This window comes from Zingiber officinale, chromosome 3A (genome assembly GCF_018446385.1).
Source record: "Zingiber officinale cultivar Zhangliang chromosome 3A, Zo_v1.1, whole genome shotgun sequence".
NCBI lineage: Eukaryota > Viridiplantae > Streptophyta > Magnoliopsida > Zingiberales > Zingiberaceae > Zingiber > Zingiber officinale.
In genome coordinates this window covers 92,321,290-92,347,648 of record NC_055990.1, presented here as the reverse complement: position 1 = coordinate 92,347,648, position 26,359 = coordinate 92,321,290, and the positions used below count along the sequence as shown (strand labels likewise).

Sequence of the window (26,359 nt, the reverse complement as noted above, 5' to 3'; positions counted from 1 at the left end):
AAATTATTTTATGGTTCATAATTTATGTTGTAATTAATTTTAGAATTTTTTGGAATTATTAAGATTTTTTATTTTTGGAAAGTTTCCTAAATGGTTAGGAAATTCCACCACTACAACAAAAACCCTCATAGACATCGGTTTTCCACCGATGTCTATTATATTTTCGATTGATATCTATGAAGGTGATGTAAAAGGTCTGCCATTTTAGACATCGGGTTAAAATCGGTGTAATATCACTTAACAACACAGGTTTTCGAATCGATTATTAACCGGTGTAGTATCACTTAACGACACTGTTTTATTAACGGTGTAAAACCGATGTAATATATGTTAATAACACCAGTTTTGGTAGCGGTGGAAAACCGATGTAATATCAATATTATTTAACGATGCCGATTCAATTTCCGAAACAGTGAAAAATCAATATTATACAACATTTTAATAGTACAAAATTTAGTTAATATTATTATTATACATCGGTGTATCTAAACACACCAAGTAAATATCCATGTTACCAACATATAAATATTATTCTTACAATATAAAAAGATAATAGATATTATATACACATCAAGTCCGTATTCACAAATTACACAAATATTCCTCTTACAACATCAAAAGATAATTAACTATAATGCCTAAATCGCATTGGTTGATGATAAATCACCGACAGGGGCTAAATCACCTTGAAAAATTATATCAAGCTTACAGTTGTAGGGAGCAGTGTTGCCATTTTTAGTCAACTTCTGTAAAAATCTTCTACCATTGTTGAATTTATGTTTGTAGCTTATGCCAAACGCATTTCATCAATTTCTATTGTAAGCAAGGCATCGCATACAACCCGTCCAACTTGGAGAATTTTCGGGCAACCTGATAAGATGTAGCTGTAATGAGCAAAAAGATCAACAACGAAAGATCAACTGCAATAGATAGGGCACTTACCAACAACTGGGCATCAAGGATGTGATTTCTATGTGCTTATGTAGTGGATTACTGGTTCCTTCTCATAAATGTGCTCGCAGTCCATCCTGCTTGATGAAGAACAACAGATAGAAAGAACACGGTTTATGACTTTAATAATAATAATAACATACCTTTTGCTTGGGAAACAAAAAAAATATGTGAAACAGACTAGTCATAAGCTTCTTCATCACTTGATAAATAAATATACATCAAGCATTGTTCAAGGAACATGAACAGTTGAATCAACAGAATCTGTTAAAAGGTTTTTTTGAGTTGTTAGAATGAAATATAAGTAGAAAGCTATGGAATGTTGTCTACGACATTAACATACCTCACATTGCATTCTACAAAGTACACAAATTCATAGTTCGCAACTAATCAAATAAGGATTCACCGTTAGGAATATAACAACTATCATCAAACATACCACACAAGATATTCTTGATGATTTACCAAACTTGACTGCTTCATCCTGTATTTGAGTGGCCAACTCCCTCGTTGGTGACAAAATTAGTACAGTAGGACCCATCTTAGAATTATTATGATTACGTTTGAGAACAACAAACCCTGGCATTAGAAAGCCTACTGTTTTTCCTGATCCTGTCTTTGCAATGGCCACAATGTCACACCCCCTTAAGACAATTGACCATGACTGAGCTTGAATTGGTGTAGGAGCCGAGAAGCTGGCATGATGTATCTATGAAAGCAATAGACAAAAGAAGTTCAGTACCAAGAATGTGCAACACCTTGTCACAAAAACAAATGTTGCTCCATTACAGGTTGATATAAAACAAACACATATGGAACCAGGATTTCATTGTGAAACTTGCGAAAAGTCGGACCTCCATAATGTTGGATTGAATGGTCTCAAAACTGGCACAAGCGGCTAGTACAACTGGTAGGGCAGGGGAATCAGTTGTGCTCCCTATTATTTATTTAATCATTCTAAGATATACAGGTATATTAGAAAATTAGTCAAACGTGTCAAAAGAAGCTAACACTAAAAACAAGAATAGCTAAGTGATTAAGGGTCACAAAATTCAAATAAAATTTGAAGCGATAGATCCCATTGAAATTGAAAAAAAAAAACAGACACAAAAAAAACAAACAATTCTAAGACAATGCCATTATAAATTAAGTTTAGACGCTGATCACCAACAGAATGACACATCACTTAACAAAAAAGAGTAAGATCAATGACAAAATGGTAATACCAGAATGACATAAGATATCAAAGCATGATCTAACATAATGAAACAATAACAAGAGTAACTCAGAATTATCCTACCTAGTCTTATATCAAATACAGAATCAATCCCTATCTTAACTGATATAAAGTGTTGTCATAATTACTGACTTAGTGTGATATCATGGTTATATAATGAATCTATATATGCTCAACTATGATGTCGGCATTCAAAGGGAAAACAAAAGTCCCATATCATCCCACCCACAAGCTATTTATATCAGAAAGCATCCTCATCAATGTTGCTACTTACAATATAGAAAAGGCATTCAAAAGCAACTCATCTCAAAGCCATTCAAATCCCACACAAAATGTTAGTGAATGTGCTGATTAGAAGGTAGAAATTGTTAGAGGTAATAAGTTAATAGATTATTGGTAATTAGTGGGTTTAATCCCACCTTGATATTTTAGGTTTAGGATTTCTATTTTGGTATGAGATGATTGAGGTCATTGAATAAAATGGACCACTTAATAATGACCCCCTTGCCACCATGATGCTATCTTCTAGAAGGGCATTTTACATCTCTAAACAATCTAAAGAGAAGGTTATTGGCGGATGTCTTTATAAGCATATGATTATAACAGGAAGCAGAGGCAATTGTACAACGCAAAAAAAAAAACAGATAAATCACTTGCTCATCTTATGATATTTGTTAGTGGACCAGTGGTCATACACACTGGACTGTCAAACAAGGACTGGTGACCTTTCATTAGCCAATTTTATGTTGGCTTAGTTTATGTTTCCTATGTGGGAAGGAAACACAAACAAAAATAAGATGGTAGAGAGATTTCACCATACACCCTTTTCCTCTATTTCCTTTGATAGAAATGAGGGAAGAAGGATTGGGGGTTATATTTCCTCAATTTTGAGCCAAATCTACTTCCACCTTATTCGGACAGAAAAGACATTATTCACATGCAATCGAGCTTAAATCCAACCCTATTTTTGATTTCTGTTTCTAACAAATATATTTTTGGAATTCCCTCCCTCTTTCCTTTCCTCCAACAATATAGTGGCCAGTGAAGCTTTATTTTTTCCCTCCAAAAGAAACCAATAGCGAAATATTTTCCTATCGTTTATATATAAAGTTTCTTCCATACCACCTTTTCTTAGTTGTTTCATATGTTTGTTAAAAACTGAACCTTAAGTACAAACTATCCAAGAACAAAGTATATAACGACAAAATACTATGAGTTACCTCTTTAAGAATATCAGGTGGAAAACTAGTAGATTGAAATGTCATAAATGGATCTGGAGCAACATCTCCCTGTAAAAACCTCAAAAGAAAGAGAGGTATCTACCTTTATCTTAGTATATTTTATGAATAGGAAAAATCCTAAGTTCATAGTTCAAAATTAGTTTTCAATAAGCGAAAATTAACAAAGAAATAAAAATAATAGAAACATAGCAGCTAAACCAGCAAAAGAACCATATATACAAGCATAACCATGAAGCAAGATGCATACAGTTACAGTTATTTCATGCTGACTTCGATATGCTTCTGCAGTTGAAGCAGCTGGACCAGATTTTACTGAACTTTGCTTGTGATGTTTCACTATGGATGGCTCTTGCACAAACTCAGTTGAATCAATGATTGAAGGATTACCAATGGATCGACTACCTACATACTGAAAGGCAAAGATTCATATCACCAAGACTGGCCTAACCTGAATATCAAGACAATGACAGTACTTTTTTATCCACCTAATAAAAGGAGGCACTTTACTGTCTGTAGAAGATGAACAAGCATATAAGTTGCATCTTATGACACTCGTTTTAGCATGGATCAATATATATATTAATGGTTCAACAACTCTGGAGATACTTGTTATCATCAATGAGCAGTGATAGACCATTTTTTACATCACTAACAAGTATATATAGAACAGATCTATTTTTTTTACAGCATTAACCGCCTTAAGAGACAAGGCATCACTGCCAATTGAAGCAAAGCCTTCTTACATTAAATACTTATCTTCCAATCTTTTCCAACACTCAGTGGTTAGTAAGGTATCCAATTTCTTTGGTTGCATCATATGAAAAAAAAAAGAGTGGTTACTTGAAGTAGTTCTCGATGCTCATGTCTAACCTTTCTCCTCGACACATTAACACATTATCACATAATCTCTTCAATGTAAAAAATACCTGACAGGGATTTTGATTCGTATTCTCTTCAGGGACATCTAAAGGGGCCTGCTGCTTAGGCTGTTGCATGGATGAGCTCACTCCAGGTCGCAGTTGTGAAGCAACCAAGGTCAATGGTGGGTCCTTAGAGACTGGACGCTCATACTGGGTGACCTTGGTGTCCGAATTCCAGTAGTACAGGTAATCAGTGCTGTCGTCAATCAGAGCCCGCCAAGGACTGGGAAGAGTTGGATCTGGCAGAGCATATTGTAACACCCCAAATTTCCTCAATTAGAGTCCTAAAAGTAATTTAAAAATATTTAGAAATGCTATATAAAAATTCTAGAGATTTTTAGAAATTTTTAGAGTATTTTTATGTAATTTTTGGAGTTCGTTTGGTATTTTTACCAAGAGGAAGAAGTTTAAAAAAGAAGTGTTAAGGTTGGGTTTTGAACTCAAGATCTTGGACCGAACTAGACCTTAACCAAGGTCAGCCAACCAACTTAGCTAAGCAAGTTTTGTTAAATATATATGGTGCGAAATATTCTTAAGCCGTAGTTAGATAATAGAAATAAAAGGAAGAAAAGAGGTAGCAGCCGAGAATTGAACCCGGGGCTTTTGACTTGGTCAAAACCGCAGCCAACCAACTCTTCCGCGAGTATTTCGTGAAAAGGTAAGGGTGCGAGATATATATATATGTTATGATTGAAACCCTAGTTATAAGAAAAGAATTAATTTTTTCTTTTTCCCGAATCCTTTCCCTCTCCCCTTATCTCGAGTTCGACGGTGCAGCTCTTCTCGGCGAAAACGCAGCGAGCAACCCGACGTCTCCGGCGGCTGGCGAGCGCCCCTCTCTATGAAGTCTTCTCACCATCGAGCTCCTCTCGTCAAGAAGGAAGCCGTGAGCACAAGAAGAGACCAAGAGATCGAGTTATCCGAACCCTAGAACCCTTCCTCTTCCCGGTTTTGAGTCCAAGGATAGGTAAGTTGCTACTCACCTGCAGTAGGATAGTTCCGGATTCGTATTCTTTCTTTGGTTCGAGTTTTTGAACAAACAAAACAAGATATAATGATATTTTTGATGGGGCTTTGCCGTCATAATGATTTTGAGCTTATAGAGCAGATTCAAGAGTTTTGAGATATGATTTTGTCTTTCTGGCACTGCTCCTTCATAATAGTTCTGATTTGAATAGTTTAGAAGGTGGTGATTGCCTCCTTGTTGTGATCTTGCTCCTTAAGTTGAGGCTAGATATCTGGACGGGTTTGGGGGAAAGAGGAATTGATCGTTGGTGTTGAGCTCGCTGGTTCTAGTTAGTTGGATTTTTTTTCTGGAACTGATTTTGGGAAGTTGTTTGATCTAGTGGCTACATTGTTTCTCTGTAATAATCTAAGAATTGTTATGAAGAGAAGAGAGTAGTGACTTTGGTTGGTGGAGAGTCTTTTTATCAGATTGTAAGTGTTAGTTAGTTCTGATTCTGGACGATACATTGAGCACAACGGTTGAGAATTTTAACGGCAAAAAAAAAAATGGAAAAAGATAGTTGAATGCTTTCCAGACCGGACTGATGTCCAATGGCCACATAGGTGGGAAAAAAAAAAGGTTTTGAATTTAGATCTTGTGAAAGGACCATGGTCAAAGGAGGAATAAGCTCAGACCCAAGAAATGGTCAGCAATTGCACAAGCATTACCTGAACGAATTTGAAAGCAATACAGGGAAAGGTGGGAATGAGTATGAAAAGGAGTAGATTCTTGGAGTATGTAATTTAGTTTCATTGATTACTGTGATAAGCAGAAATGGTCTATATATATGTAGCATCTCAGTTTTAGATTATTTTTCTTTCCTTGCTACCATTTATTCCAGCAAGCTTCACATAGGTTTTAATTCCAACAAGTTTTAGATTTAGTTTGTGCAGATTTTTATTAAGTAGATCAGTGTAGACTTTTATTAAGAAGAGCAATGCAGATTTGCTTTAAGTATTTAGTTTTTTAGCAGTGCAGATTTAGTTTAGTTCTTTAACAAATGCAGATTTTAGATAAGCTTAGTATGCAGATTTTGTTAAGTTATTATGCAGATTTTTAATAAGCTAGTATGCAGATTTCTGTTAAGCATTAGTGCAGATGTTTGATAAGTATTGTATGTGCAGATTTCTTTTGTATTTTATGCATGATTATGTGTTGCATAGTTAGTTTCATTCATAGATGCATATGAAAGATACCCTAACAGTATTTTGGGTTTAAGAAAAGTATAAGAAAGATGAAGAAAAGTATAAGAAAGAAAAAGAAAAGAAAGAGAAAGGCCAAGGCCTTAAGAAGATCCCAAAGTCAAGACTTTAGGGATTTTGGCACACAAGGTGCTAAAGAAAATGTCGAGACATTATTATATAGAAATATTAAAAGATAACAAGTATTTTACTTTTATCAGTGGCACTGTACTGGACTCTCTGTCCTTGGGTTGGGCTCCCATAGTCGTCCCTAGGTTTAGATAACCTAGTAGTAACGGCTCGGCCGACGGTCGACGGTCGACGGTCGACGACCATAGGGTCGCCAAATGGGCCGCCGAATGGGTCGGGTCGTTACAAAAGTAAAAGCACAGTTGCCGGGCCCAAGAAGAAGATGATTATTATTTTGAAGTATTATAAGTATAAGTTTTTGAATAAGTAAAACAAGTTTTTATATAAACATAAAGTGTTAAAGAATAAGTTAGAACAAATGAATCAAGTTTCACTTTGTTTTAGAATCAGCAAGTTTAGTTCCCTTTTATGCTAGCATGTTATTTAGATTAGCTTACTGTTCTTTGCTATTAGAAGAGCATGAGTAGTTTTACATGTTTAGCTTTACATGTTAGCATTCAGTTTTAGCATGTTTTTATTTCAGAATATTCACATGCATATCGAGTTTTTGTGAGTTAGATGGCGCTTACTAAGCATTTTGCTTATAGACTACACTTCCTCTTACTGCAGATACAGGAAAGGAAAAGATATAGAAAGGAAGGCGACAAGGAGGTGTTCGAAGGATGTGTGATGCCAGGACTATGGAAGCCTTGGGACTAGGAAAGAAGTTTTAAATTTAGTTTCCGCATTTTAGTTATTGCAAACATTTGTGTTGTATTTTAAGTTCATGTCATTTGAGATTATTCTGTTTAGATTGCATGTAGGATGAGTTCAGTAGATATTTCTGTGATTGATATTTATTATACTGCGTGGTTGATTGATATGTGTTCCAGCCGCTTGTGGCTGAGTATATATTGCATGTATTGTTGAGTAAGGTCACCGGAACAGGGGAGACTCTGTCGAAATTTTTCGGTAGGGTTTCCATGTGATTTTTAATCATACCGGTTAAGTAGAGTTAGTAGTTAAGTAACGGTCATCCTTAGAGAGTAGAAGTAGTAAGAAGGGTGGTCGTTACACATATCGTGGCCTCTTTGAGGGAGGAGAGTTGGGAACTGAAGATGTAGCCATTCCCCTTCTTCACTATGAAAATGAAAATCAACAAAAATCTTGTGAATCAAGAAAAACAAATGGATCGATGATAAATCATAAACCCTAGCAAATCACACGATGGTACAAGCAAACCAAAAGCTAAGCAAAGATGCTGGTGGTTGGGTTAAACTAGGAATGTTCCCTACAAAAAATCCCCGAAGAGCACACCGGCCGATTATAAGAGAGATGACGAGGAATGCGCCGCGGCTTCGGCTACATCCCGCGGTCCCTGCCTCCCAACGTCCCTCTGCCGGCCGAATGGACCGACGGAGAGTTACTTAATCGAATAGCCGTCGGCGCAGAATCCTAAATGACGGTAGAGTTACAGAAGCTGACGCCTAGGTATCAATGAACTTATGCACCAAGACCTGCCCTTGCCCGATGTCCGCTCCCCTGCCTGATAGACTGCCCAAAGGGAGGAGTTGGAGGAGATGCGGTGATGCGAACCTCGACGAACAATGCCGCGAGACCCAGCAACAATAAGATTGGAACTTAGTTCCGGGATCGTCCAAAGGAGGTTTCGGAGGGATGGAATATTGACCCGTTGATTATAGAGAATCAAGAACCAATATTATGAGAACAATGGAGAATATCGACCCAATGATTATAACAAAACCAAGAATCGATATTATAAAAGTGCTGAGAATTACAAGTGCTTACCCGTAATTCCTGCAGAGTTGCTAAAGAACAACAAGGAGAAAAACTCTCTCAAAATATAATGTTTTCTACCCTCTTTGATATCTACTCAAGACATTATATAGAACTGAAAATGGTAGTTTCCAAGGCATGGAAAGAGAAGATAATGAATGCAAGTAATGCAAGTCTTCATGCACACTCCCTTTCCAACAAATGGTAGTTTCCAATGCATGGAAAGAGAAGATGATGAATGCAAGTCTTTATGCACACTCCCTCTAGCTGTCCTCCAACTTGGGAATTCGTCCAAAATGTAGGTGGCATTAAATGGCACACCAATTCCAACCAGAATGGTGAGTTTTTCCACCATTCTAGTATGATATTTGGTTAGGAACATGTTGCATCATGATATTCCATTCTTCCGCAGCTAATTGGCCCATTTTAGGGTCGACTTGTATGAAGTTGATCATTCGGCATGACATCGACTGTAACTCCATAGCCTGCCCTTCCAAGATACGAGATGTCAATGCTTGTACAGCATGTTGAACTTGCTTGACCTCTGTTTTCATTATCAGCTCAACTGGCACATGCAAGTCCTCTTCATGCTCCTCGTGGTTCGGGATGTACATCTCGACTTGCAGTCCTGTCTCATTGGCTTGGAGCTGATCCAGAGTTGTATCATGTGGTGTGGTTGGACGGAGAAATAAGGGCATCGTGTGTTGATCCTGATCGGGAGAGGAAGGGGCGTCGATCTAGGAAGGGGAAGAGGGAGATGAGGCAATGGTATACGGCGGACGGCGCGATATAGGTTTAGGTTTGGAGGGAAGAGTGAAGTGTTGCAAATTTCAGCTAAGTATTGGTGGGAAAATTATATTATTTTATTTTATCATAGACACCGCGTTTTAAAAACCGTTGTTAAAATCGATGTCTATTAAAGAAAAAAAGGCGCTCACAGACATCGGCTTAAAAATCGATGGCTATGAGCTAAAATCTGCGCTTATAGACACCGGTTTTTGGAAAAACTGGTGTAAAATACTCAAAGACATCGGTTTTTGTTTAAAACCATTGTTGTTCCACCGATGTCTATGAGGGTTTTTCTTGTAGTGCACTTTTAGAAAGTTTCTGATATAATTTCGAAAAAATTAAATTTAGAAATATTCTGTTAGTTTATAAGTTTTCATTTCTGGAATTTTTTGAAATTTTAAGAAATATTCTTTTTTTGGAAAATTTCTTAATTTGTTATGTAATACCAAATATGGAAAGATTCTAAATTTTTTTTAAAAAAAATTAAAATATGAGTTATTCTAAATTAAATTATAGAATTAATATTTTCAATAATTTTTGGATTTATTAAAATATTTCATTTTTGGAAAGTTTCTTAAATTGTTAGGAAATATCAAATTTGGAACGATTTAAAAAATCATAAAAAAATCCATATTTGAGATATTATAAATTGAATTATAGAATTAATATTTTCTATAATTTTTGGATTTATTAAAATATTCTATTTTTAGAATGTTTCCTAAATTGTTAGGAAATACTAAATTTGGAAAGATTTAAAAAATCATAAAAAAACTAGATTTGAATTATTTTGTAATAAATTAAGAAATATTAATTATTTATTTCCTAAATGGTTAGGAAATTAATTTGAAAATTTATTTCCAAAATTATTAAAGATTCTTGATTGATAGAAAGAAAATGAGATATGCTAATTAAATTTAGAAATTAGTTTCCTAATTTGATTAGATAAATATTGATTTATTAAAATCAAATTTATAACATATTTTTATTTTCAAAATAAAATTATAACATATGTAATTTTATGCCTAAACATACCATATTGTATGTCATGTAGATGTATTAGTTATGATATGATTAGATTTTGTCATACGTGTGATGTGATTAGCTCTTGCCATATGTATGATGTGTCATGGTATGCCATGAGTGTGATGTGTCATGTCATCATTTATGTCATGCGTGCGACGTGCCATGTCATCATTTATGTCATGTGTGTAATATCATATAGATAGAATTTTGCATGATGTAGATGACACCTAAATCCCTTGCTCAATATTAAAACCTACACCTTCCGTTAATATGGTAAGAACTAGAATTTAAGTTCTTGTTTGAGTTGTTGGCCAAAGTCAAGCTCAACTTGAAATTAAACATGTTCAAACCATAGAGATGTAAACTCATGATTAACGGGTTGATTTTAAACTTGAAGCGTTGATTTGTTGTGTCAAAGTCATGATCAATGTGGATAGAGGTGATGTTGGGTGATGTGCATTTGATGTATACTTGTTAATGTGTTAGCAACCCGATATTTGCGAAGATCAATTAGTTGCTAGCATAATGTGATAGTTACATATAAGTGATATGCAATCGGTAAATATGTTATCTACCGTTATAGCTAAGAATGATTTGTTGGCCAAAATCAAGGTTACTTATCAATGGTGGATATCAACCCACTTGGAGAAAACCTACCATCTCCTGAATTCGAAATAAGGGTATTTGAATTTGATAAGTAAGCGAGCATTATGTAAATTATTTACATAAATAAAATCATGCCTCTTATACATTCTCATTTTTATATTTCTAGGTTAATCATTTAATTATGACTTCTGTTAATCTGCGTTCGATTTTGGACTCGAACAAACTGACTGGGCCGAACTTCTTGAACTAGTTTCGAAATTTGAGATTTATTCTCAAAATTGAGAAGCTAGCTTATGCCCTTGATTAGCCTCTTCCCACTAATCTTGATGCTAATGCAACTGCGGACCAATTGTTGTCCCTTCAGAAACATAAAGATGATTATATACTTGCTAGTTGCATCATGCTAGCCGCTATGACTCCTGAATTACAGAAACAGCATGAGCATTTGGATGCTTATGATATTATCTATCATCTTAGTGAGCTATTTGATGAGCAATCTAGATCCGAAAGGTTCGAGGTCTCCAAGCTTCTCTTTTGCTTAAAGATGCAGGAGGGTTCATCTATAGTACAATAGTGTTAAAGATGAACGGCTACATAGAGCATTTAGCATCACTCAATTTTACAATTAATCATGAGTTAAGTATTGACTTAATTTTACATAGCTTACTGAAAAGTCATTCACAATTTGTGATGAACTATCGGATGAACAATTTGGAATTGACCATCCTCGAGATGATAAGTATGCTCAAGACTGTGGAGCCTTCTGTTAAGGGTGAACAGAAAATAGTGATGTTAATAGACTCCTCCAAGAAAGGTTCTAAGATGAAGCTAAAATATCACGCTAAAGGGAAAAACAAAAAGGCCAAGACAGTAAAATCGGCACAAAAGGGCCCATGTCATTATTGTGGTAAGATGAGATACTAGCGAAGAAACTGCAAGATCTATCTTGAGTCTGTGAAGAAGAATAAGGCATCCGATGCCCCATCCTCTTCAGGTATTTTTCATTATTGATTATCATGCTATTTCCTCAGACATTTGGATATTAGATACTGGGTGTGGCTCACATATATGTAATGACATACCAAGCAAAAATATTCTGATAAAGACGTTCCTCAGTAATATCATCATGACTCTCAAAGTCATGTGCGGTAGCAATACCAAACCAAATACGACGAGTGGTGGGGTCCTGAGCTAAGCCTTGGCTAAACCTCGGAAATCTTAATGCCATAATGCCTTTCAAATCCTCCTAGCCATTATCCTACTGCATGTTAAATGTACGTATAATGGTATTCCACTATCAGAAACAGAATTTCCTCAAGATTGGTTAACAGATGGTCTTCAGGTAAAAATTCTATTTCCTTTCTGTTTAAAACCTTGGCGAAGATCTAAACTACGATCTCATCATGGAGATCCAATGAAAAAAATAAGTAGAAGACTCGTCAAGGGAGAAACAAGTTTGCAAGTTGGGAATGGAGAAAAGGTTGTTGCAGTCACTATCGAAACATACTTGTTAAAACCTCCTAGTGGACTTGTCTTAGAACTAGATAATTGTTATTTTATTCCAGCATTAAGAAAGAACATTGTTTCTATTTCTTTCTTAAATAAAAAGGTTTCCATGTAACAATTATTGTTACATAACCTTAATGGTGTTCTTTATGATATTGGAACATTATCCAATAACATCTACGCGTTAGATATATCTAATGATGTACTCAATATCTAAAAGAGAAATAAACGCGCCCGAATAGATAATCAATTAACCTCTTACTCGTGGCATTGTGGCCTTAGCCATATAAGCAAGAAATGCATGTACGAATTGTAAAAGATTGCATTAGATACATTTGATACATGTGATTCATGTGTTAAAAGGCAAGATAAATAAGTTACCTTTTTCTCGAAAGGGTGAACGAGTTGATGAGTTACTTGGGCTCGTACATACCTATAGGAACTTTCGAGCCGCAAAAACCACTTTTTGCGTTGCGGAAACCCCGAAGTTCTTGCCACGGATCCGTGCGAAGATAAAAATTTTTACACATACATAGTTTTTCTCCTAGATCTACATGGTAGAGATTATACCTTTGTAGCGAAGCCCTTCGCTTATCCCGCTCGCCCAAGAGTTGTAGGATCTTGTAGGATGTCAAGTGTACACCCCTCTATATGTATCCACATGGACAAAAGGTGGAGAAAGAACACTTAGAGTGTGCTAGCACTCTTGGTGGTCACGGCAATGGAGGATGAGGGAGAGGGAAGAAGAAAGGAAGAAGATGATGCCTTGAATTAACACACAAAATGCATTCATGCACACCATAAGTGGCCGACCACTTTTAGACGCTTTTAAACCTCCATGTAATACCAAGAGTCATGACTCTTGGTCTCCCTCATGAGGTGGCACACACTTGATGTAGCCTTGATGATGTGGAACACCATCATTGGCCGGCCCATGCCAAGTCACAAATGAGGTGGCATTTGGTCAAGTCAAACTTGACCCTTCACTTCCCTATCAACTCAAGTACTTGACCCTTCTTCATCTTCCCTATCAACTCAAGTGAAACTTGACCCATTTATCTCCCATGGTTGATCAAATCTAATCTTTGATTCAAGTCAATTTAAATTTAATGAATCTCTATTCATTGAATTAAATTAATTCAATGAGTCATAATCTAAATTAGACTCATTCAACACATGAATCAAATTGAGTCCAACTCAATTAGTCTAATTTGGATTACTCTTAATCCAATTTGGTTCATCACATGAACCTAATCCTCTTGGTCCATCATATGAACCTATTCTCTATATAATTGCCCTTTGTGTGTGACCCTATAGGTTCTTGTAATGTTGGCAATGTTCTAAACCCATTAGAAGCATAAGTAATGAGCGGTATCTAGCAACACATCATTACTACCCAAGTTACAAGAATGTTGAGATCCAATATCATCTGTGTGACTACTAATGTTACTCTCACAACATGTGACAATGTCCTTCTATCATAGACATCTAAATTGATCAACTGAGGCATAGACCGTATCATCGTCTAATCAATTTATATCTCGAACTCCAAGTAGACTCACTCTAATCAAATGAGCTCAATATCTTATATTGACTAATTTGGACATGGCCATGCACTTAGTGGTCTCACTCTATCAAGAATCATGATGTCACTCCCATCATATAGGAGGGATAGATCCCATCTACATCACTCACATCCCTCCGCATAATTTGTTACATACCCAGTAATCACTTTTATAGTCCACCCAGTTACGGGTGACGTTTGACGAAGCCAAAGTATGTAACTCTTTATGTAGGGAACTATGGTGACTTCAGGTCCAAGGACTCGTAGTCATACTAATAGTCACATGAGAAAGTATATGACACACATATAACGATCCATGATACTTTTAATGGCGGGTCATTCAGTTTACATTCTCCAATGCATACTCATGTGTCAACTTGATATCTCTATATCCATGACTTGTGAGATCAAGTTATCGAGTTGACCTACATGCTAGTCTCAGTGCATTAACATTGTCCCTGAATGTTAATACTTGACTAGGAATGATTAAGAGTAGTGTTCTCTATATCATCTCACTATCGATTCAACCAATCGATTGATATAGATAAGAACCTTCTACTCAAGGACGCTATTCCACTTAGTTATTTGGCACCAATACAAGTAAGTATAATAACCATAAAGAAATGCCTTTATAAGTATATAGGAATATGATACATCGAGTCCATACAACAATCATCATATAATTGGGTTTAGGACACTAACTAACAATCTCCCACTAGTACTAGTGTCAATCAGTGTTGGCTCTAAGGCCTAATGACCTAGTGTGACCATCATGCTTTCTCTGTGCCAAAGCCTTGGTCAAGGGATCAGCGACGTTAGCCTCTGTGGGTACTCTGCAAATCTTCACATCTCCTCTATCGATGATCTCTCGAATGAGATGGAAGCGCCGTAGTATGTGTTTGGTCCGCTAGTATGAGCGAGGTTCCTTAGCCAATAGCTCCATTGTTGTCACAATAGAGCTCTATAGGTTCTGCTATGCTAGGAACCACCCCAAGCTTAGTAACGAACTTGCAGATCTAAACTGCCTCCTTTGATGCTTCTGATGCAGCAATATACTCGGCCTCTGTTGTAAAATCAACAACTGTGTCCTGCTTCGAACTCTTCCAACTCACAGCACCACCATTCAAGCAAAACACGAACCCAGACAGCGATCTATAATCATCCTGGTCAATTTGGAAGCTGGCATCACTGTAACCCTTTACAGCTAGCTCATCATCACCTCCAAATATCAAGAAATAGTCTTTAGTCCTTTTAAGGTACTTAAGAATATTCTTGACCGCTATCCAGTGACGTTCACTTGGATCTGACTGGTATTTGCTTGTCATGCTCAAAGCATACGAAACATCTGAACAAGTATATAGCATAGCGTACATGATAGATCCTATGGTTGAAGCATAAGGGATCTTATCCATGCGGTCTCTCTCCTCTCTAGAAGAGGGTCTTTGAGTCTTTGAAAGGCTCACACCATGTGACATCGACAGAAATCCTTTCTTGGAATTTGCATGGCAAACCGTAGTAATACCGTGTCAATATATGTACTTTGACTTAGGCCAAGCAATCTCTTAGATTTATCTCTATAGATCTTTATGCCTAGAATACAGGCTATTTCACCTAAGTCCTTCATTGAGAAACAATTCCCCAACCAAGTCTTTATAGACTGCAGCAAAGGGATGACATTTCCAATGAGTAGTATGTCATCCACATACAATACAAGGAAGACAACTGTGTTCCCAACAACCTTCTTGTAGACACAGGGTTTATCTTCATTCTTGATGAAACCAAACTGATTGATCACATCATCGAATCGAAGATTCCAGCTCCGAGAAGCTTGCTTTAGTCCATAAATAAACTTATGCAGCTTGCATACTCTTCCAGTATGCTGTGGATCTACAAAACCCTCAGGTTGTGTCATGTACACATCCTCGAGCAAGTTTCCATTCAGAAACACGGTTTTGACATCCATCTACCAGATCTCATAATCGTGGTATGCTGTAATAGTCCGAATGGACTTAAACATCGCTACTAGAGAAAATGTTTCATCATAGTCAATACCATGAATTTACTTGAAACCTTTAGCTACCAAACGACCCTTATAGGTAATAAGTCCATCCATGTCAGTCTTTATCTTAAAGACCCACAAACGCCCAATGGGTTTGACGTCTTCAGGTGGATCAACCAAAGTCCATACTTGGTTGGTGTACATGGATTCCATCTCGGATCTCATGGCCTCTAGCCATGACTCAGAATCTGGTCTCATCACAGCTTCCTGATAGGAGGTAGGCTCATTCTCAATGAGCATAACGTCATCATGGTCAGACAAGAGAAATGAGTATCTCTCAGGCTGACGACGTACCCTATCAGACCTGCGAAGAGATAGGTCTACTTGAACTGGTTGTTGTTCCTCAACTCCTTGTGGAACAATCTCATTATCCACAACACTTTGTGGTTCTAGTTCAACTTCCATCAAGGCCTTAGTTCAACTTCCATCAATCTCATATCTTGAACTTCTTCAAGATCGAACGTACTCCCACTAATTTTTCTAATTACAAAGCCCTTTTCTAGAAATACCCCAGTCTTAGCCACAAACACTTTGTGTTTACTGGGAATGTAGAAGTAATATCCCTTTGTTTCCTTGGGATATCCTATAAAATAGCACTTGTCGGATTTAGGTCCCAATTTGTCCGAGACTTGACATCAAACGTAAGCCTCACAACCCCAAATCCTCATAAAAGACACCTGGGCATCTCTCCCAATCCATATCCTATATGGTGTCTTTATCACAACTTTGGATGGAACACGGTTAAGTGTGAAGGCTGCTGTGTCTAAAGCATATCCCCAAAAGGATATAGGAAGATCTGTGTGACTCATCATAGATCGTACCATATCTAATAGGGTACGATTCCTCCTTTCGGATACACCATTCCACTGTGGTATTCCAGGAGGGGTGAGTTGGGATAGAATCTCACACTCAGGCTAAGGTATTCATCACCTCGATCTGATCAAAGTATTTTAATACTCTTGCCTAACTGGTTTTGTACTTCATTTTTTAATTCTTTGAACTTTTCAAAGGATTGTGACTTATATGTCATCAGATACACATAACCATATCACTGAAGTCATCAGTAAATGTAATGAAGTACCTATAACCACCTTTGGCAGTGACATTGAAAGGGCCACTTACATCACTATGTATAAGTCCTAACAAGTCAGTTGCTCTTTCACTGTGTCCACTAAAGGGAGTCTTGGTCATCTTGCCTAGTAGGCATGACTCGCATGTCTCATATGATTCAAAATCAAATGAGTCCAGCAAACCATCTTTATGGAGCTGGGATAAGTGATTCTCATTTATATGACCTATGCAACAATGCCAGAGATAGGTTTGGTTCATCTCATTTGACTTGAACCTTTTGGTACTTATGTTATAGATGGGGCTCTCTAAGTTTAGAATATAAAGTCCGTTCATCAGAGGTGCACTACAATAGAACATATCGTTTAAATAAACAGAACAACATTTGTTCATTATTATAAACGAAAAGCCTTTCTGTCTAAATAATTTACTGAAATGATGTTCTTTGTGAGAGCAGACACATAACAACATTCATCTAATTCTAGAACAAGCCCCGAGGGCAGAGATAGATAGTAAGTTCCTACAGCAACAGCAGCAACTCGTGCTCCATTTCCTACTCGTAGGTCCACCTCGCCCTTCGTCAATACCCTGCTATTTCTCAGCACTTGCAAATTAGTACAAATGTGAGAAGCACATCTGGTATCCAATACCCACGATGCAAAAATAGATAGATTGACTTCTATAACATATATACCTGAAGTAGAAGTTTCACTTCTCTTCTTCTTAAGATCTTCCAGATATATACTTTGCCTTGGCTTGGGACTTTCCCTTACCTTTAGGCTTACCCTTGCCTTTATGCTTTTGCACCATCAAAATGGAGTTGGACTTTACTTTCTTAAGGTTAAGCTCAGCAGTTCTCAATATGCTTAGCAGCTCAAGCAGTGGCTTGTCAATTTCGTTCATGTTGTAATTCATGACAAATTGACTGTAGCTCTCTGGCAAGCATTGTAAGATCAGGTCAGTGGCCAGCTCTTGGCCAAGTGGGAATCCCAACCTCTGTAAGTTCTCTATGTACCCAATCATCTTGAGCACATATGGACCTACGAGAGTCCCATCTTGCATCTTGCATTGAAACAGTGCCTTGGAGATCTCGAATCTCTCGTGCCTCGCTTGTCCTTGATATAGTTGACGAAGATGTTCAACCATATCATAAGCAGACATCAACTCGTGCTGCTTCTGAAGCTCAGATTTCATGGTCGCGAGCATGAGACATGACACATCTAATGCATCATCTTGATGCTTCTTATAAGCATCTCGGTCAGCTCATGTGGCAGTGACAGGAGGTGCCTCGGGAATGGGCTGCTCCAGGACTTTACAGTTTTCTTTCTTGTGTGAGAACGATTCTCAGATTCCTGTACCAGTCTAGGAAATTAGCTCCATTAATCTTATCCTTGTCAAGGATAGAACGCAGGGAGAAGGTGTTCATGTTTGTCGACATGACAATCTACAACAGAAATAATGCAAAAAGTAAACATCATATTCCATTTATCATTTAATTAGGCCTTTAACTAAATTATGCTCCCACTGAATTATAGCGCTTTTGTAGAATCAAGTCATGGATGTGGTCAAACCACACTACTAGATTCATACTAATGGGCTATAATTCATGTGGAACAAGACCCAAGACTTAGTATAATCGATAGATTACTAATTATCAATTACATCTCTATGCAACTCTTGTTTATATGATCAAGATCCTCATTTATACTAAAGTTTGAGTTAGCTTTGGCTAAATCACCCAAGATTTAGTATAAATGTGATTTGTATCCTATCTTCCAACTGTTGGAAAATGCCTATAGTTATACCCAATCAAATAGAGTTAACTAGTTATACTCAATCTAATTGAATTTGTACTCACCCAAGCTTTGATAGGCGGGACCAAGATTGTCCCTCCGCACTCTACCAAGATAATATGTGTTGCTCTGTTTTGGCAGATTCAACAACAACAAATGATCGAGGTAGTGATGGGTATCAAAACATGGTAGGCATTTTGAGTTGACTCGATTAAGATCTAATCTAATCGTTAATGTGTATCATATACGCATCAAGTACTAATTACCCTACAATAGCATGCATCACATACACACAAAGAATATATCAATATTCAAAAAATAATGTGGCATGGTTATGGCCCTACTACGATCCTCTCTAGCCAAAGAGAAGATCAAATGGTCAACCTAGGGATAGCACCTTCTCTAAGGTCTTCATCTGACTACCTTGTGTTGTCGGCTTCCTTCTTGTAACTCCATCTTCAATTGTACATTATAAAAGTGAAACTCGAGTTACATTCGAGTCTAAAACTATTTTACAATAGGAATATTAAAAGAAGGAGGGCACGACACACAGGTCGTGTAACAAAATACAACACGCACAACCAACTGACGGCTCGTAGGCCGTATTATGAATTACAACACACAATTTCTAATCATATTGGATCTTTTGGGCCATAACCATGAACACATCACATACATATTCAAAATATGCATTTTTCATAAATTTTCATAAATTTACTACCATTCAAACAGCCCTTTATGAGCCGCAACTTCGCAGAGGTCTAGTTTGTTGATTTTTCGACCGCGGTCAAGTAACAATTCCCCTTGTGGGGTTAGGGGCAGCACCCCTACTCACAAAATTAATTTTGTGAGTGTTACATAGACCTTACAGTACCTAAAATCATTTAGATCGTCGATTTGGTCGAGACCAACTCGTTTGCGAAAATTTTTCTTAGTGGTCGAAACCTCCAAGTGACTATACACTTGTTGTTTTGCCCCCAAGAAAAAATACTCATAAAAATGTCGAAATTTAGTAAATCTACAGAAATTTACAGATCTGCAAATATCCAATAAAATGCAAATAAAACTAGTATATGTTTCGCACGTGGCTCTGATACCACTGTAGGAACTTTCGAGCCGCAAAAATCGCTTTTTGTGTTGCGAAAACCCCGAAGTTCTTGCCTTGGATCCGTGCGAAGATAAAAAATTTTACATATACAAAGTTTTTCTCCTAGATTTACACTAGATCTACATGATAGAGATTATACCTTTGTAGCAAAGCCCTTCGCTTATCCTGCTCGTCCAAGAGTTGCCGAATCTCGTAGGGTGTCAAGTGTACACCCCTCTATATGTATCCACATGGACAAAAGGTGGAGAAAGAACACTTAGAGTGTGCTAGCACTCTTGGTGGTCACGGCAATGGAGGATGAGGGAGAGGGAAGAAGAAAGGAAGAAGATGATGCCTTGAATTAGCACACAAAATGCATTCATGCACACCATAAGTGGTCGGCCACTTTTAGAGGCTTTTAAACCTCCATGTAATACCAAGAGTCATGACTCTTGGTCTCCCTCATGAGGTGGCACACACTTGATGCAGCCTTGATGATGTGGAACACCATCATTGGTCGGCCCATGCCAAGTCACAAATGAGGTGGCTTTGGTCAAGTCAAACTTGACCCTTCATCTTCCCTCTCAACTCAAGTCAAACTTGACCCATTTATCTCCCATGGTTGATCAAATCTAACCTTTGATTCAAGTCAATTTAAATTTAATGAATCTCTATTCATTGAATTAAATTGAATCAATGAGTCATAATCTAAATTAGACTCATTCAACACATGAATCAAATTGAATCCAACTCAATTAGTCTAATTTGGATTACTCTTAATCCAATTTGGTTCATCATATGAACCTAATCCTCTTGGTCCATCGTATGAAGCTATTCTCCATCTAATTGCCCTTTGTGTGTGACCCTATAGGTTCTTGTAACATTGACAATGCTCCTAAACCCATTAGAATCATAAGTAATGAGCGATATCTAGCCAGGTTACAAGAATGTTGAGATCCAACATCACCTATGTAACTACTAATTGTGACTCTCACAATATGTGACAATGCCCTTCTATCCTAGATATCTAAATTGATCAACTGAGACATAGACCGTGTCATCTTCTAATCAATTTATATCTCGAACTCCAAGTAGACTCACTATAATCAAATGAGCTCAATATCTTATATTGACTCATTTGGGCATGGTCATGCACTTAGTGGTTTCACTCTATCAAGAATCATGATGTCACTCCCGTCATATAGGAGGGATAGATCCCATCTATATCGCTCACATCCCTCCGCATAATTTGTTACATACCCAGTAATCGCCTTTATAGTCCACCCAGTTACGGGTGACGTTTGACGAAGCCAAAGTATGTAACTCCTTATGTAGGGAACCATGGTGACATCAGGTCCAAGGACTCATAGTCATACTAATAGTCACATGAGAAAGTATATGACACTCATATAACGATCCATGATACTTTCTCATGGTGGGGCATTCAGTATACATTCTCCAATGCATACCCATATGTCAACTTGATATCTCTATATCCATTACTTGTGAGATCAAGTCATCGAGTTGACCTACATGCTAGTCTCAGCGCATTAACATTGTCCCTAAATGTTAATACTTGACTAGGAATGATTAAGATTAGTGTTCTCTATATCATCTCACTATCGATTCAACCAATCGATTGATATAGATAAGAACCTTCTACTCAAGGACACTATTACACTTAGTTATTTGGCACCAATACAAGTAAGTATAATAACCATAAAGAAATGCCTTTATAAGTATATAGGAATATGATACATCGAGTCCATACAACAATCATCATATGATTGGTTCTAGGGCTCTAACTAACAATACCGATGTATGTGGACCAATGACAGCTCATGCATCAGGAGGTTATAGATACTTCATTACTTTCATTGATGATCACTCTTGTTTTGGGTATTTGAAACTAATGAAACACAAGTCTGAAGCCTTTGAAAAGTTTAGAGAATTCAGAAGTGAAGTAGAGAAACAACTTGGTAAAAATATTAAGATACTTCGATCCGATCGAGGTGGTGAATATTTAAGCCAAGAATTTCTAGATTATCTAAGGGATAATGGTATATTATCTCAATGGACTCTGTCTTATACGCCACAACATAATGGTGTATTGGAAAGGCTTAATCAAATCTTATTAGAAATAGTTAGATCAATGATGGATCATGCAGATCTTCCCAAGACCTTTTGGGGTTATGCACTCATGACAGCTGTTTACTTGCTAAACAGAGTCCTGACGAAGGAAATCTCAACTACTCCATATGAGGTATGTGTTGGATCGATCACACGTGAGAGGGGTGTTAGAGTATATACTAAAAGCCTAGCTTTTTGTAAGCATTTATTTTGAAATAAAGAATCACATTGGTCAAATGTCTACATTTATATGCTAAGTATAGTTATTCAATTAATTTATATTGTATATAACATGGTGTGTGGTGTCACACACAGAAGATCATGTTATCAGTTCCTTATAAATTATAAATAGTAGCTCACGACTAAGATGGATAGGAACAAACCATTGGAATAGTCGTAGTATAATTTGGTATTAGTTTATCTTGACTATAAAATTACACTAGTACACTCTGAGTGTATTGAGCAAGACCATTTAAGGCAGTATCTTTTTATACTGACAATATAAAAGAACAATACCTCTGTTATTATGGAAGTGTGTACTCTTAATCATGATATAATAACAAGCGCATATACTTAATACTTATTTCTTTAATTTATCAAAGGGTGCGATTTAGCTCGTTAAATCAATAGGTCTGATAAGTTGGAAAATGATATTATTTATATGGTGTGTTGTTGATTATAGAATGAAACTGTGTCCTAGTAATATAGGTTGATGATGTCCCCGTGAGGAGCTCATAAGGATTGTCATGTAAACCCCTGTAGGTAGACTTAGTCCGACATGACGATAAGGTTGAGTGGTACTACTCTTGGAGCTAGATATTAATTAAGTGAGTTGTCAGTAACTCATTTAATTAGTGGGCATTCTATATCTTAAACATAGGGAGATTAACATGTTGGGTTTTTCGGGCCGCAAAAACCGCTTTTTCGCGTCGTGGAAACCCCGAAACTCCCTAGCCAACAGATCCGTGCGAAGAGTATAGAACAAAATTTTACATGTACGAGTTTACTAACTAGATCTACTCTTAGATCTATATGTTTAGAAAATTACCCTTGATGCGTGCCCTTTTCGAATCCCGCTCGTCCAAGGAAGTGTCGGATCTCAAGATTGTCAACGTAGACAATCCTCTAGAAGTATCCACACGAACAAGAAGTGTTCTCTAACACTCAAGGATGGAGAAGAGAACACCACTAGTGTGCTAGCACTTCTTGATGCTCTCGGATAGGATTGGAAGAAGAAGAAAGGAAAAAGAAGAGAATACACTCCTCTAAAATCTCTATGTGACTTTCACTAACCTTTCTTCTTGGATTAAACTCATTCACCTTTTTCTCCCTTGCTTGAAACCCACGACCAAGAGAAGAGAAGAAGCAAAAAGAGAGCTTGAGGAAGAAGATGATGTGAATGTGAGTGAATGAAAAATTTATTCTCATTCAAAACCAAAAAGGTAACCCCCCATTCTCATTAAATGTGACCATTAAAGAGAATAGATTTGTAACCCCCATGAGGTGGCACACTTTGATGATGTGGCACATCATCATTAGTCCTCCTAATGCCAAATCACTAATGATGTGGCAAATAGTCAAGTCAAACTTGACTCTTCCTCTTTCTCTCAAGTCAAGTCAAACTTGACTTAATCTCTCTCATGGTTGATCTAATCCAACCATTTAATTCAAGCCAATTTAATATAATGAATCTAATTCATTTAATTAAATTAATTCAATGAGTCATAATCTAAATTAGACTCATTAAATACATGAATCAACTTGAGTCCAACTCAATTAGTCCAATTAGAGTTACTCTTAATCCAATTTGATTCATCACATGAATCTAATGCTCTTGGTTCATCATATGAACCTAATCTCCATCCACTTGTTCTTTGTGTATGACCCAATAGGTTCTTGTAACGTTGGCAATGCCCCTAAACCCATTTAGGACCATAAGTAATGAGCGGTATCTAGCAATTCATCATTACTACCCAAGTTACAAGAATGTTGAAATCCAACATCACCTTGTGACTACTAACTGTGACTCCTCACAATATATGACAAGTGTCCTTCTATCCTAGACATCTAGATTGATCAATGTGAGGCATAGACCGTGTCATCCTCTGATCAATCTAAATCCTGAACTCTAAGTAGACTCACTAAATCAAATGAGTTCAATATCTCATATTGACTCATTTGGGCATGGTCATGCACTTCGTGGTCTCACTCTATCAAGAATACCGATGTCTCTCCCATCATATAGGAGGGATATATCTCATCTACATCACTCATATCCCTCCGCATAATTTGTTACATACCCAGTAATCGCCTTTATAGTCCACCCAGTTACGGGTGACGTTTGATGAAACCAAAGTACATAACTCCTTATGTAGGGATCCATTGTGACTTCAGGTCTAAGGACTAGTAGTCATACTAATAGTCACATGAGAAAGTATATGACACTCATATAACGATCCATGATACTTTCTCATGGCGGGTCATTTAGTATACATTCTCTAATGTATACCCATGTGTCAACTTGATATCTCTATATCCATGACTTGTGAGATCAAGTCATCGAGTTAACCTACATGCTAGTCTTATTGCATTAACATTGTCTCTGAATGTTAATACTCGACTAGGAATGATTAAGAGTAGTGTTCCCTATATCATCTCACTATCGATTCAACCAATCGATTGATATAGGTAAGAACCTTCTACTCAAGGACGTTATTATACATAGTTTATTTGACACTAATACAAGTAAGTATAATAACCAAAAATCAAATATCTTTATTTATATAGAATATGATACAACAAGTCCAAAATACAATCATCAAATGATTGGCTCTAGGGCTCTAGCTAACAATCTCTCACTAGCACTAGTGCCAATCAGTGTAGGCTCTAAGCCCCAATGACCTAGTGTGAACATCATGCTTCCTCTGTGCCAAAGCCTTGGTCAAGGGATCTGCGATGTTAGCCTCTGTAGGTACTCTGCAAATCTTCACATCTCCTCGCTCGATGATCTCTCGAATGAGATGGAAGCCCCGTAGCATGTGTTTTGTCCGCTGGTGTGAGCGAGGTTCCTTCGCCTGTGCTATAGCTCCATTGCTATCACAATAGAGCTCAATAGGGTCAATAATGCTAGGAACCACCCCAAGTTCAGTGATGAACTTGTGAATCCAAACTGCCTCTTTTGCTACCTCTGATGCAGCAATATACTCAGCTTTTGTCGTAGAATCAACTACTGTGTCCTGCTTCGAACTCTTCCAGCTCACAGCACCACCATTAATGCAAAACACGAACCCCGACTGCGATCTATAGTCATCCTGGTTGGTCTGGAAGCTAGCATCACTGTAACCCTTTACAGCTAGCTCATCATTGCCTCCATATATCAAGAAATATTCTTTAGTCCTTCTTAAGTACTTAAGAATATTCTTGACCGCTATCCAGTGACTTTCACCTGGATCTGACTGGTATCTGCTCGTCATGCTCAAAGAATACGAGACATCAGGTCGAGTACATAGCATGGCGTACATGATCGATCCTATGGCTGAGGCATAAGGGATCTGATCCATTCGGTCTCTCTCCTCTCTAGAAGAGGGACCTTGAGTCTTCGAAAGACTCACGCCATGTGACATCGGCAGAAATCCCTTCTTAGAGTTCTGCATGGCAAACCGTAGGAGTACCTTGTCAATGTATGTACTCTGACTTAGGCCAAGTAATCTCTTAGATCTATCTCTATAGATTTGTATCACTAGAATGCGGGATGCTTCACCTAAGTCCTTCATTGAGAAACAAGTCCCTAGCCAAGTCTTGACAAACTGTAGCAAAGGGATGTCTTTCCCAATGAGCAGTATGTATCCACATACAATATGAGGAAGACAACTATGTCCCCTACAACCTTCTTGTAGACACAAGGTTCATCTTCATTCTTGATGAAACCAAACTATTTGATTGCAAAATCGAATCGAAGATTCCAGCTCCGAGAAGCTTGCTTTAGTCCATAAATGGACCTATGCAGCTTGCATACTCTGCTAGTATGCTGTGGATCTACAAAACCCTCAGGTTGTGTCATGTACACATCTTCGAGTAGGTTTCCATTCAGAAACGCGGTTTTGGCATCCATCTGCCAGATCTCGTAATCGTGGTAAGCTACAATAGCAAGCATGATCCGAATAGACTTAAACATTGATACTGGAGAAAAGGTTTCATCATAGTCAATACCATGAATCTGCTTGAAACCTTTAGCTACCAAGCGACCCTTATAGATAAGTCCATCCATGTCAG

At 37.4% G+C, this 26,359-nt stretch overlaps 1 protein-coding gene across 1 annotated transcript; it reads right to left on the bottom strand.

Annotated features, from left to right (window-relative positions):
- Positions 1-806: 806 nt before the first annotated feature.
- On the bottom strand, positions 807-9,160 carry LOC122050521 (DEAD-box ATP-dependent RNA helicase 14-like). Its single transcript, XM_042611414.1, has 8 exons — positions 8,965-9,160; positions 4,356-4,588; positions 3,677-3,838; positions 3,409-3,477; positions 1,417-1,660; positions 1,295-1,307; positions 995-1,028; positions 807-884 (listed from the first exon to the last, which is right to left on the bottom strand). The coding sequence occupies exons 1-8, from the start codon at positions 9,158-9,160 to the stop codon at positions 807-809; spliced, it is 1,029 nt and encodes a 342-aa protein (XP_042467348.1).
- Positions 9,161-26,359: the final 17,199 nt, after the last annotated feature.